General features: G+C 34.8%; 6 protein-coding genes across 6 annotated transcripts; 3 read left to right on the top strand and 3 right to left on the bottom strand. All coding sequences in view use genetic code 12, as the record gives it.

Moving 5' to 3' along the window:
* Positions 1-162: 162 nt before the first annotated feature.
* ATP7 (F1F0 ATP synthase subunit d) lies at positions 163-690 on the bottom strand (the record flags this gene model as incomplete). The annotated part of the gene is made up of 1 exon (XM_049408039.1): positions 163-690. One exon carries the CDS (start codon positions 688-690, stop codon positions 163-165), a length of 528 nt encoding a protein of 175 aa, XP_049262576.1.
* Positions 691-1,121: 431 nt separating this feature from the next.
* J8A68_004113 (uncharacterized protein) lies at positions 1,122-4,106 on the top strand (the record flags this gene model as incomplete). Its single annotated transcript, XM_049408038.1, has 1 exon — positions 1,122-4,106. One exon carries the CDS (start codon positions 1,122-1,124, stop codon positions 4,104-4,106), a length of 2,985 nt encoding a protein of 994 aa, XP_049262575.1.
* Positions 4,107-4,276: 170 nt separating this feature from the next.
* J8A68_004112 (uncharacterized protein) lies at positions 4,277-5,527 on the top strand (the record flags this gene model as incomplete). The annotated part of the gene is made up of 1 exon (XM_049408037.1): positions 4,277-5,527. One exon carries the CDS (start codon positions 4,277-4,279, stop codon positions 5,525-5,527), a length of 1,251 nt encoding a protein of 416 aa, XP_049262574.1.
* Positions 5,528-5,581: 54 nt separating this feature from the next.
* On the bottom strand, positions 5,582-6,439 carry J8A68_004111 (uncharacterized protein; the record flags this gene model as incomplete). Its single annotated transcript, XM_049408036.1, has 1 exon — positions 5,582-6,439. The coding sequence occupies one exon, from the start codon at positions 6,437-6,439 to the stop codon at positions 5,582-5,584; it is 858 nt and encodes a 285-aa protein (XP_049262573.1).
* A 103-nt stretch (positions 6,440-6,542) lies between these two features.
* On the bottom strand, positions 6,543-7,646 carry SWD2 (WD-repeat containing protein; the record flags this gene model as incomplete). Its single annotated transcript, XM_049408035.1, has 1 exon — positions 6,543-7,646. The coding sequence occupies one exon, from the start codon at positions 7,644-7,646 to the stop codon at positions 6,543-6,545; it is 1,104 nt and encodes a 367-aa protein (XP_049262572.1).
* A 667-nt stretch (positions 7,647-8,313) lies between these two features.
* On the top strand, positions 8,314-11,196 carry BBC1 (Bbc1p; the record flags this gene model as incomplete). The annotated part of the gene is made up of 2 exons (XM_049408034.1): positions 8,314-10,360; positions 10,553-11,196. The coding sequence occupies 2 exons, from the start codon at positions 8,314-8,316 to the stop codon at positions 11,194-11,196; spliced, it is 2,691 nt and encodes an 896-aa protein (XP_049262571.1).
* Positions 11,197-12,627: the final 1,431 nt, after the last annotated feature.

The following is a 12,627-nucleotide window of genomic DNA, read 5'->3' as shown; positions in this document are numbered from 1 at the left end:
AATAATAATATAATAATTTATTGTTAAATCATTTTATCTAACTAAAATTAAATGATAAATTGAAAAACTGTAACTTCTTCTTCTTCTTCTTGACTTGGAAGTAAAAACAAAGTGTGAAATGGGATATATGCATATAATAATTGACAGACAGTAGTAGTCTTCTTACATAGGAGCCAAGTCACCGAATTTTTCTTTATAACCTGGAACTTCCCATTTACCATTCTTAACCATCCAAGTTAATCTTTCTTCAATAATTGGTTTAGCAGCAATAACATCATCGACAGTCAATTCATCAAATGGTCTAGCAGTTTCAATATCCTTCAAGGTTTGTTGTAATTGAGAAATTTCAGCCAAGACGGATTTTTCAGTTAATTGAGCATTTTCAATTGCTTTTTGTTCAAAAATTTCAATATTCTTTAAATTTTTAGAAACATCAATAGTAACTGGTGTAAAAGATTTAACAGACCTTTCAATTTGATCGACGACTTTACTATTCTTTAATACTGATCTATAATGATTGAAATCAATATCAATACTATGAGCTGATAAATCCAAGTTTTCCTTTTTGGCTTCATCATGTCTCTTCTTAAAAGCAGATAAGGAACCGGCAGTTGTACCGGATAATCCTAAACTGTTGATAACTTTGGTGAAATCAACTTTCTTAGCAACTTGTTTGGCAACGGCAGACATTGTGGGTGTTACTTGTTGTGTTATATCTTCCAATTGTAAAAACAGTATACTGCTCTCTTTAAATGTATTTTGGAAATTTTCAATGATTTTTTCGTGGTAGTTGGTTGGATTGAGTGAGTGAAGTGAGTGAAGTGAAAATCCGAGTTTTTTTTCTCACTTTAATTTTTTCTCAACCAATGAAAAAATGCAAATCATTAATTGTATGAAAGTACACGACCTTTCTTTATGTCTCAAAGTTGATTAAAAAATGTCAAACATCAACTAAGCGACACAAGTCATGTGACCACTGGAAATTTCATTAAATTGTCGGCTGTATATTTATTTATATTTGGCACCAGAAATTTGCGTGTTTACCGTTGACATAAATCTGTCATCGACTACGCTTGAGACACCTTGAATCAATTGGCATATAGATTTATAGAAACAGAAAGATGCTGCGGAATCAAGGGGTTAAATTGCAACTGAAAAGTCAGATGAAAGGGTTAACCCTGTTCATTACGGACTTACGTAATTCCAAAGATCAAGAAGAAGAATATAAAAAGATGAATCTTGAAATCAACAATATTCAAGCAAAATTTGATACTAATCTTAATGGAACTCAAAAGAAGAAATATGTTAGTAAATTGATTTATATTTATTTATTAGGAAATAGTGAATTAGTTAATTTTGGTTTAAAAGAATCATTTGAATTACTTCGATCTTCAGTTTATTCAGAGAAACAACTTGGATATTTGGCTGTTTCGATATTGGCAAATAATCGAGAACATAAACCACTTAAAGACCATATGAATTATATTCTTGAATTGGTTCATGAAGATTTGGTTCGGGATTTACAATCTCAAGATGAAGAATTTAATTGTTTGGCTGTACAATTCATATCTACTGTTTTTAATGTTAATAATTCCAAAACTATTCAAATTTTGGAACTGGATCCAAATTCAGAGAAATGGTTAGAATTGATAGATATGGTATATGCTTCAGTTACTTCCCCTATTCAAAAACCAATCATGAGAAGGAAGGCATCAATTGCATTAAAAGTATTATTTGAATTATATCCCGATGTAATTATCACGAATAGTAATTGGATTCTTCGATTACTTAAATTAATAGATGATAATGATTTAGGTACTGTTATTTCAAGTATTCCAGTATTACAACTTATATTACGTCTCAAACCTCAATTTGTCAAATCAATTGTCCCCTCGATAGCTCAGAAATTATATAATATAGTTGTTGACAATATGTGTCCTCAAGAATATTATTATTATAATTTCCCAGCACCTTGGTTAATCATCAAATTATTACAATTCATAGAACAATTATTCTTATTAGATGACAATGGAACCCCTGTGCTTACGATTCATATTCTTGATGAACAGACAATTGGTCATTTACGTCAAGCTGTAGCTACATCTATTCATAATGCAACCCAACCTATAAAAGGATTACCCAATCGAAATTCCCAAAGTGCAATCCTATTCCAAGCAGTTTCGCTTGCAGTATTTTTAGAAGCAGCACCAGAAGCAATTCAAGGTGCAATGAACGCGTTATTAATGTTATTAAATTCCCCAGAAACAAATACAAGATATCTTGCCCTAGATGCATTGATTAAATTAACAGCAAGACTGGATTCCACATATTTATCATCCAAGGATAAATTTGACGAAATTCTTCATATTATGATTAGATTAATTCATGATAAAGATATTTCCGTCCGAAGAAAAGCACTTGATTTATTATATACAGTATGTGATTATATCAATTATGGCACTATCATAAGTACATTATTGGATTATTTCCCTAAGGCTGACCTATCTTTGAAATCAGAATTAGCTATCAAGATTGCTCTTTTGGCAGAACGATTCGCCACTGATTCGACTTGGTATGTTAGTACCATGCTTAAATTATTGTCTATTGGTGGTAGTGCTTCGAGTTCTGGGATGGGATATATTGGAAATGAAATCTGGGAACGGGTGGTTCAGATCGTGGTGAATAATGGCGATTTACAAAAGAAGACATGTAAGTTGATTATCAACTTATTAAAGAAACCATATTCCCGGAACCCTGAAGATAATAAATCACCCGCACCACCACCATTTTCCGAGAATTTGGTAAAAGCCGCAGCGGTCATATTAGGAGAATTTGGAGAACAAGTTAATGATATTGAAGAAATGAGTGTTGAAATTCAATTTCAATTATTGTTGGATGCATATTTTAATGTTTCTCTCTTGACTAGAGCAATGTTATTATCGACATTTTTGAAATTTGTCGTCAAATTCCCCGATGAAGAATTCGTGCCTGAGATTGTTGATTTATTTGAAATTGAAACTCAATCTATTGATTTGGAAATACAAACTCGTGCTTATGAATATCTTAAATTAGTAACCACTGATTCTGATTTCACACTTGCCAAAAATATCATAAAACCATTACCGGTATTTAATCAGCAGGAAAGTCCATTATTGAATAGATTAGGGAGTGTGAGTAGGATCGTAAGTTTAAATCGATCAAGATCGTTGGTTTTGGCTAAAAATATCCATTCTAAATCAAATGGTAAACACGAAGATTCCGAAGACACAAACCCATTTGATGGAGAAGCAACCAATAAGAAATCATCAACAACTACATTATCATCAAATTGGTATGTGGGATATCATAGAATGCTTCATTATGATATGGGGATATTTTATGAAGATCAATTAATCAAAATCACATACAGAGTAATCAAGAATGGACCAAGTATAGACCTAATTTTCACAATCATCAATAAAGCTTCCAAAACTATCGGAACGGATATAACTGGATTTAATGTTCTTAATTTAGAATCATTAACCAAACAAGAAGATCCTAATTATACATTACGTATCAAAACCGTCCCCGAAGCAAACATCTATGACAAAACTACGATGGAAATTGAAATAAAAGTTCGAAATATCGTCGAAAATCATGAAAGCCCAGTCCTTTCCATGACATATATGTGTGGAGGATCTTTCAATCATCTAAATTTGAAATTCCCCGTATTGTTAATCAAAACATTAGCACCTACTTCATTAACCGGAATAGACGAGTTTACGAAAAGATGGACCCAGATTGGTGAACTTTTGGGTGTTGATAAGGGACAATATAAATCTCAGGTCCATCTTTCTCATCGACTTAATGCGTCTAATATTTCTAGACTTTTGACAAGGCTTGGATTTGCCATTGTTGCGATTTCACCGGATACTCCAGATACGCAGATCTATGTGACTGGTGCTGGGATTTTACATACTCAGAAATCGAATTATGGGGTATTGGTTTCGATTAGCGGGGAGGATGCGATTGGGAAAGAGTTGTTGGTGACTGTTAGATGTACTGGTGGTGGAGTTTCTGAAATGATTTGTAATACCTTATGTGAAATATTTAAAGGGAAATTATAAGTTTATAGAACAATAGCACTCATAATAAAAGTTATAGCATTTAAATAGAACAGTCTCTACCTCTACCTTTGAGATTTCTCAGATCACTGTTGAATATTTCGCAAAACGGTCCGTGCAAAAAATAAAATTTACGAGATGATGCTGTTAATTATCTCTTCGCTATTCTGGCCATGTCAAACATCACAACCCAGAGTGGTTTCAGAACTGTCTCCCCCTTTTATCGGCCCTTCCAGACCCGCATAAAAGGAAGATGGATAGGCAAAACCTTAGTTGAAGTATATACCCGAGATTTCGGTGAAAAAGAACCCAACGTGATCCATGACATCAAAACCAATAAACTTTATCTAATCAACCAGAAACCAAAACAACAGCCAACAGAATATCGAGGTTGGGAAGTCTTACTGACACGAAAGATCGAGATGCAAGATATAATATGTCATATGAAACATATGCATGAAGCCCAGGTTCCTTGGCCAACTGATCGAGAAAGGATTCCCATTGTGTTTGAGAATGATGAGTTGGTGGTGGTGAATAAACCTTCGGGAATACCGACTCATCCTAGTGGGAATTATAATTTGAATAGCGTGAGTGAGATATTGAAGCTTGAGAGGGGGTCGGAGTCGATTTGGGCTTGTCATAGATTGGATAAAGTGACATCAGGGGTTTTGATCCTTGCGAAAGCGAAAGGAGCCTTATCTAGAATAATGAAGCTTATCCGAGACGAAAAAGGAACGATTAAGAAAAGGTATTTGGCTAGAGTGAGTGGTGAATTCCCCGAGGGGAGGATCGTAGTCAATTGTCCCGTGTTTTCAATTAATACAAATGGAGGATATTTGAAACCATCAAACATAGAGAATTTACCTACTGATTCAACTACGATATTCACTCGGATTTCATATAATAAAGAATTAGATCAAAGTGTTGTTTTATGTGAACCCTTGACTGGGAAATTCCATCAGATTCGAATACATCTAAGAAACCTTGGACATCCAATTGCTAATGATTTTGTCTATAACGCCAAAGCAGATGTAACTGACGATGTAATGCGTCAGAAAATTGCACTTGAAGTTGAACTATATGAGATGGTTTTCACAGCATATCCTCAATTTAAAGGGTTTCACAAATTAGACTGCAATCCTTTAGGAAGCGAAACCACAATCAATGTTTTAGATGCAATAAATTGGAATTCTGATCCAAGTTTAAAATCAAGAATTGGAGAAATCGGAGAAGCTCAAGAAAAATATATCGCATCTCGAAAATCCACAAATTCCATCTGTACTGAATGTAATCGTACACTCTTTGATGGGGATACTGGAATAAAATCAGAAGTATGGTTGCATGCATTAAGTTTCACTTGTCAAGATGACAATGGCAACCAATTACATTTCGAAACTGACTATCCAGAATGGTCTTACATTTGAGATATTAAAAAATAGACTAACCTGTATATATCTTATAATAGACATATTTATAGACTAGAATCTATCACGGCGTGTTCTTCTTAAAAATGGTGTCCAACTAACTCTTGGAATTGGTTCCTTCTCAGGGCGGAAGAAAGGTGAATAGTCCCGAGACTCTAACTTCCTTCTATCATAGTGAAAGTCCCTAAAATCCGCTGCTCTTAAAGATCTATCATTTAGAATTCTTTGAATTGCAAGATCTAATTCTCGTTTAAATTCTTGAATATGTTCAGTAGTCTTTGGAACTTTATATACCATAAAGTGATAAACTCCTTGAAGTTCTTGACTTGTCCTATCGGAATATTTCTCCTTTAATAATTCCATATATAGACGTCTTGCCACACTTTTGGTTCTACTTCTTCCAAATGCAGAAAATTTAGGCAGGGGTTTCACTTGGAAACTTACTAGATTCTTGTATTTTCCAGAATATCGAGTGAATGCTTTTTCTAATTGGTTACTATTGAATAGACTAACAAAGTAAGTCGCAAATGTAAATGCAACATTTGATTTCCTGAATTTGGCTAATGGATGTTCAGGTGGATAAAATTGAAGTTTGAAAAAAGGGTTAGAACTAGCATATGGATATTTACTACTCTTTCTGGAGTTAAACAAAACCTGAAACGCTTCTTCTGCAACACCTTTTATATCTGTGACCTTTTCAGGAAGCACTTCTTGTGCATAGCGTGGAGTTGTTTGTTTTGAATAAAAGTCTTTGGCTCCTGTGTAGTTGATTTTTTCATTGTCAAATACACTGGTTTTATTATAGGCAGGATTTGGTTTGAAAGAAGTTGAAGGTCCTTTTAGTTTTATACGAGTAATTGGTTTGGTTTCTGTGAGTCGTGTCAAGAATTTACTTAGCGTTGGAGTAGTCATTGGTGTATGTGTATTAGAAATGATGATCTATGAGAAGAGTAAAGTAAGTCCATCGAGATAAATATTTTTTTTTGGTGGGGGAACCAAAGTTGGTGGGGGATTCCTACTTTGAAGTAGGCAGCCATAATGTTACAGTTGTATCAGCAGTAGCAAAAGTAAATAACTTTGGATTGAATGCTACAATTTTCGGTATTCCATGAGTACTTTGTATATTGCTTGATTTTGTTAATATAATTGGTTCAAGATCTGAATTATGATCTCTTGATGTTTTTAAATCATTCAAATCAAAAATATGTACAATTGAGTATGGGCTACCAATTAAGACGAATTTACCACAAGGTGAAAATGTACAACTTCCAGTATAAGGATATTTAAATGACATCCAATTCTTAGGTTGAGTATGATTATGACTAGGTGATTGCTTATCTAGTTGAATTCTTGCAAGTACTTTACCCAGAAATGCATCGAGAATATAATGTTCTGAAGATTCAGTTGAAATTAAAAGTAATTTCCCATTATTTGAAAATTCCAATTTATTCCAAATTTGACCTTTTGATACTGGAATCAGTACTTGTAAGAATGGACCTTTATCAAATGTCTTTAGGTCATATAAACCAATTGAACCAATTGTACTATTTTCATCAGGATATTTCCCAATTGCAAATATAATTCCATGAGGATCAAATCCAATTATTGAATTTTGTCCAATATCAATATTACCAATTGATGAAGAAGATTTTAAATCCCAATGTTTTACAGTTCCATCAAAACTAGAACTTAAAAATGTATTATGAATTGGATTAACTTCAATTGAACTAACTTGTTCTTTATGTCCTTTAAAATATCGTATATATTGATTATTTGATAAAGCAAGATATCTTATGGCATTATCATTTTCTTGAGGATTATTTGGAGTTGAAGCATATAAACAATTCAAATCAAGGTGAGTAAATCTTGCCAGATGACAACCATATTTCTGAGATTGTATATCTTTATAATGAATACCTTTATGACAATCATATAATTGTATAGATTTATCAATACCTGCTGATATTAAATATTGACCAGAATCATCAAAATCAAGTGATGTGATTGATGCACCTTGATGATAATCAAATAACTTGGTAGGTCGACATGATGCTAATAGTTTCTCGGTTATTTGAGTAGTTGAAGATGACGGTTTGGCAGTAATAGTGATCTGTGACATTGCGTTTTACAATATATCCTTCCTCTTCAATGGCAGTGAATGATATCTTTGATCTTTGTTGTTTATCTGTCCATCCATCAAATCGATCTAGCACGAGAAAAAATATTGAACCGTGTTAGATTTGGTACGAGAAAATATTGCGGACGCGAATCTCTCTAATCACCATTATTTTGTTGCATGGTACTGGCTTAGAATGTGTTACTATTAACCACTTTACTATATCCCCGTGTTAATACGTTTCCCTTGAGCCAAGAAGGATAAGAGTAAAGGATGATTCTCCGCTATGAGAATGCCAAATGTTAAATAAGAACCAATCTAAAGCCCCAAGTAAAGGATAATGAAATAGTTGTAAGGCAGTCCCCGTACCAATAGTAGTTAGTATGGGAATTTCAGTTAATCGGCACGAGGGATCAGAGTGGGAGGGGCGGTGCTAAAAAAAGTTTTTATATGATTTGCTTAGGAACTTTTTAAATAGGGGGGAAAGAGAGAATTAATAGCGCACCAGAAAAAAACCAAGCCAAAGTGTGGAGGGATATTGTAACGAGGCTTCCTATTTTTTCTGGTTTTAAAACTTCCCACTCTTTGATTTTCTCTTTATCTTTCTTTCTTCTTTTTATTAATTAACTTCAATTCAATTCAATTCAATTGCTAAGAGCTAAACAGAAGAATGTCAGAACAACCACAAGTTCCATTCCAAGTCAAAGCTATCTTTGATTATAAATCAGATTTTGAAGATGATTTAAACTTTTCCATTGGTCAAATCATTACTGTTACAACCATTGAAAATGATGAATGGTTTACTGGTGAATATGATGGTAAATCAGGAATGTTCCCTAAGAACTTTGTAGAAATCGTACCAATTCCTGTTGTTCCTACCCTGAATAGACCAACAAGACGTACATCAACAACTGAAGAAAGTTCAATTGCCAAACAAGAGGCTGCCGCACCAGCTCAAGAACCAGAACAAGAACCTACCCTGCCAATCCAACGAAGATCATCCACAAAATCCATTGAATCTAATCCATTGAATGTTCCAATGCCACAAGCATTCCCACATAAACAAGCAGATCCATATAGTATCAAAAAACAATTTGTTGCTGCCGGTACTTCTCATTATATTCCCAAGATCCAACCTAGAGATGAATCAAATGTAGTTCATGCAATTCATGAAGTTAGACATAGTGACGATATCGTAAGAAGTAATGATGCAGGACATGAGCAAGAAGAGGAAGAGGGTCCAAAACTTACTTTAAAGGAACGTATTGCTTTGTTGCAAAAGAAACAACAAGAAGAAGCTGAACGTGAAGCCGCTGCAGCTAAAAAGAAGGAAGAAAAGAAGAAGAAACAAGCTGATGAAAAGGAAAGAGTGAAGCATTTGAGAGAGCAACAACAGGTTGCTTCTGAAGAAGGTAATGAACAAGAAAACTTCGTCACTGCTGTTTCCAGACATGGTACTGGTGAATTTCAACCTTCGGATCAATCGGAAATAAGCCAACGTCGACAATCATTGGCACATAGCATCGCAGCTTCGGAGAAATTTACAGAAGCGTTGAGTGAAAATGAAGAAGAAACCGAAGATGCTGTTGAAGCACCAGAAGCTGCACATGAAGGAAATGAAGGTGATAATGAAGAAGAAGAAGCCGAAGATGAACAAGAAGAAGAAGAAGACGAAGACGAAGAAGAAGATGATGAAGAAACCAAAAGAAGAAAATTGATCGAAAGAATGGCCAAGATGTCCGGTGGGAGAAATATGTTTGGTATGATGGGGATGCCAATGCCTTTTGGCGCACCTGCTGCTGCTCCTCAGCCTGCAAGTAAACCCAAGAAGAAACAACTGCCACCAGAACCACCAGTTGAAGAACCAAGAATCGAAGCCCATCATGCACCACCAGTTCCTACCGCTGATGTGCCACTGACTTCACCTCAGTCTACAGGTAAATTCCGCCAAGAAGGATCTTCAATGGCTGAAGATGATGAACCTTCAGATACCGATGTCAATGAATTAATCACTCAAAAGGAGATTGACAAGCAAGCCACTCAAAAATATGAAGTTGTATCCGATAGTGGAATTGATGAACCAAAACCATTGAAATTACATAAACATACAAGTGTCGAACAAGAAGGTGCTGGATATGAGGCAGATGAAGATTTATCGGATATAACCAAGCCTCCAGAAGTTGATCATTCTAGTAGACCACCTCCAGCTGTATCTATGAGAAGTGGTGAAAGTACTGATATTGAGGATAAGAAACAATCTCATGATACGTTAGCAGAAGAAGAGGAAGAAGACGAGGAGAGTACTCCTCAAGAAACTCGAGCTCCACCACCTCCACCTCCTGGAATCCCGGAAGCGGTTCCACCTCCATTACCTTCTGCACCTCCATCAATTCCAACAGAAGCTCCTCCCGTTCCGGGACAAATGCCTCCAATTCCAGTCAGATCTTATCAAGAACCCCAACAACAACAACCAGACTCTAGTGACGAATCAAGTGATGAAGAAGATGAATCACCACAACCAATTCGTTCTCATACCATTAGTTCATTCCCCCCTCCACCACCAGTCCCAGCCCCCATCTCACCAACATCAGCCCCTCCACCTATTCCAATGGGAAATCCACCCAAACGGGCCTCAACTGATCTCGACCATTTCACACGTCCGCCGGCTGTGGGAATGTTTCCGGGCTCAAGAACTTCGATTGATTCACGTTCTTCTCGTTCTCTTGGACAAGGAGGAGACGGACAATCACAAGCTGCTGCTGCGGTTGAGGAAATCCAATTTGAGATTGCCTTACAATCTTGACCTTGATCACGTACCACCAATTTCCCCCTAAATGGGCTAAGTATAACCCATCGAATTGGGATTGATTTGATATATGAAATTGATTCGAATGAAATACATAAACGAGGTTCACGAACTATTGAATATCGTGATTATTATATTTTATTTTATGATTTATCTCAATTAGTTTTGGAATTGGAGTTTGAGAATCAAGATCCCAGGAATCTGATTCATATTGTGAATTATTTCGTCAAGGGGGTTCCTATCGTGCGGAAGGATTTATTAGATCGATATCATAAACAATTCAGTGGGTTGATTTTGGAAAAAGCCCAGAGATTGATTGGGAGTGGGGGTGGGACTAGAATTGATGGAGGAATTGTGGAACATGTGTTTGAAGAATTGAATTCGACAAAGGTTATTGTTCCGGCGATTGGAAATAAAGGATATGGTGTTACTATTTATAAGAATATTAATAATAGTAATGTGAATAAAGTTGATGAAATTAGACTGGGAGATATTTTATGGATTAAGAATGGGAAATTTAATGTTCATAAAGGTATTGTGGGTGCTAAATCGGTTACAGTGGGTGGTGGTGGAGGTGCACCATATAGTGCTATAATTTATGAATATGATCCAAAGAAGGAGAAGTTTAAGGTTTTTGAAACTGATAGTTCTGGTCAACTTAAGAAAGAATCTTATAAACTTGGTGAATTTAAAAGTGGAAGAATTAGAGTATTTAGACCAGTTGGAAGAGATTATGTAGATTGGTAGAGAGAGAGTGAGAGAGATTGAGATAGTATTAATAAGTTTTCTATAATATAAAATGAATGTTTTCTAATCGCTATAAAAATCAAATAAACTAAAATCTATAGACTTCTATTATGTTAGTATATTATCATGTTAGTAAATTCCAAGCTATCTATATACAATCACGTTAGTAAATCCTAGACCAGAGTTAAATGACTTTTAGGCTTTTCCAATTCTCTCTCATTTTTCATTTTTTCAATATCAACCTTTCAAAGGGAATTATCAAATCAATCTCTATGTAAAACAAGAAAAATTTCATCTATAAAACAAATTCAGGCTTAATAAAAAATACTTACTTACCCACTATTATTAAATAAATTGTGATCAAAAGGATACGAGGAAGGGCATTTATCATTTCTATCATTATTAATTAAAATCAAAAAAAAATTCAGCTTAAAACCTCTATCATATTTTTTTTAATACATTTTTTTTCCATTCTTTCTTTTTTATATTAGGGAGGAGTCAATGGAGGAGTTGTTGTTGGGAACATTCTAAAGTCATGGCGTGACTATCTGAAGAAGAAATAAAAAAAATTCAAAAAAAAGGCAATTACCAACTTGTTGAGGAGTGGAGGACAATAATTATTATTATATCAATTACCAAAAAAAAATTAAAAAAAACCATAACAAAAAACATTGGGAGGATATTAGTTAGTTGTTATTACTCTATTAGGGATCATACATCTCTCATTTATCATTAAAATTTTACTCTCTGAAAAAATACACCAGTGGAAATGAAAATTTAAAATTACGTGGAAACGTTATTAAAGTCTGGGGTGACACATTGGGGCACGTTGCGAATTAAAATAGGAAACAAATAAAATAAAAAGATACCTACCTAGTCGTAGTAGTAGTAATTAGCAGTAGTAGTTGCATTAGTAGTAGCTTTCTGGGATCATATATCTGAGGATGGTAGACAATCGGGATCATAAAATCTGGGAGGATATTCGAAAATTTTATACACTAAAAAATACGTCGTAAGTACTATAGTTTCAAATCATTTGCTCATGTGGTTGGATGGAAAAGGAATTTCTACTATATCAAGGGGAGGGGATAAAAAAAACCAGCTTCTTTAAAAATCAGGGTTCAGCAGCCGCTAGTAAATCGAAATAAAAAAATACTTATTATATATAGGGATTTCTCGGGTTCTCTACTATTATTATTCTCGCTTTTAAGTTTCTCTCGTTATTTTTACATCTAGTGGGTAGTTTTCTGGTGGGCAGGGTAGGGTAGCGCAGCTCTAAATGATAGCAAACATATATATAATTTTATATCTATAGGGGGGAGATACCAATTGGAAAAGTGGTGGGAGGATTCTCTTGGAATTCATATACGGGGGGGGATCATTATGTGGGAAGGGAAGGGAAAAATTGGAAAAGCCTAAAATCACTTTGTT

Source organism: Hemisphaericaspora subhashii, assembly GCF_019202705.1.
Source record: "Hemisphaericaspora subhashii strain CBS 10753 chromosome Unknown scaffold24, whole genome shotgun sequence".
Lineage (NCBI taxonomy): Eukaryota > Fungi > Ascomycota > Pichiomycetes > Serinales > Debaryomycetaceae > Hemisphaericaspora > Hemisphaericaspora subhashii.
Note: the sequence above shows the minus strand (reverse complement) of the source record. Positions and strands in the feature narration are given on the sequence as shown.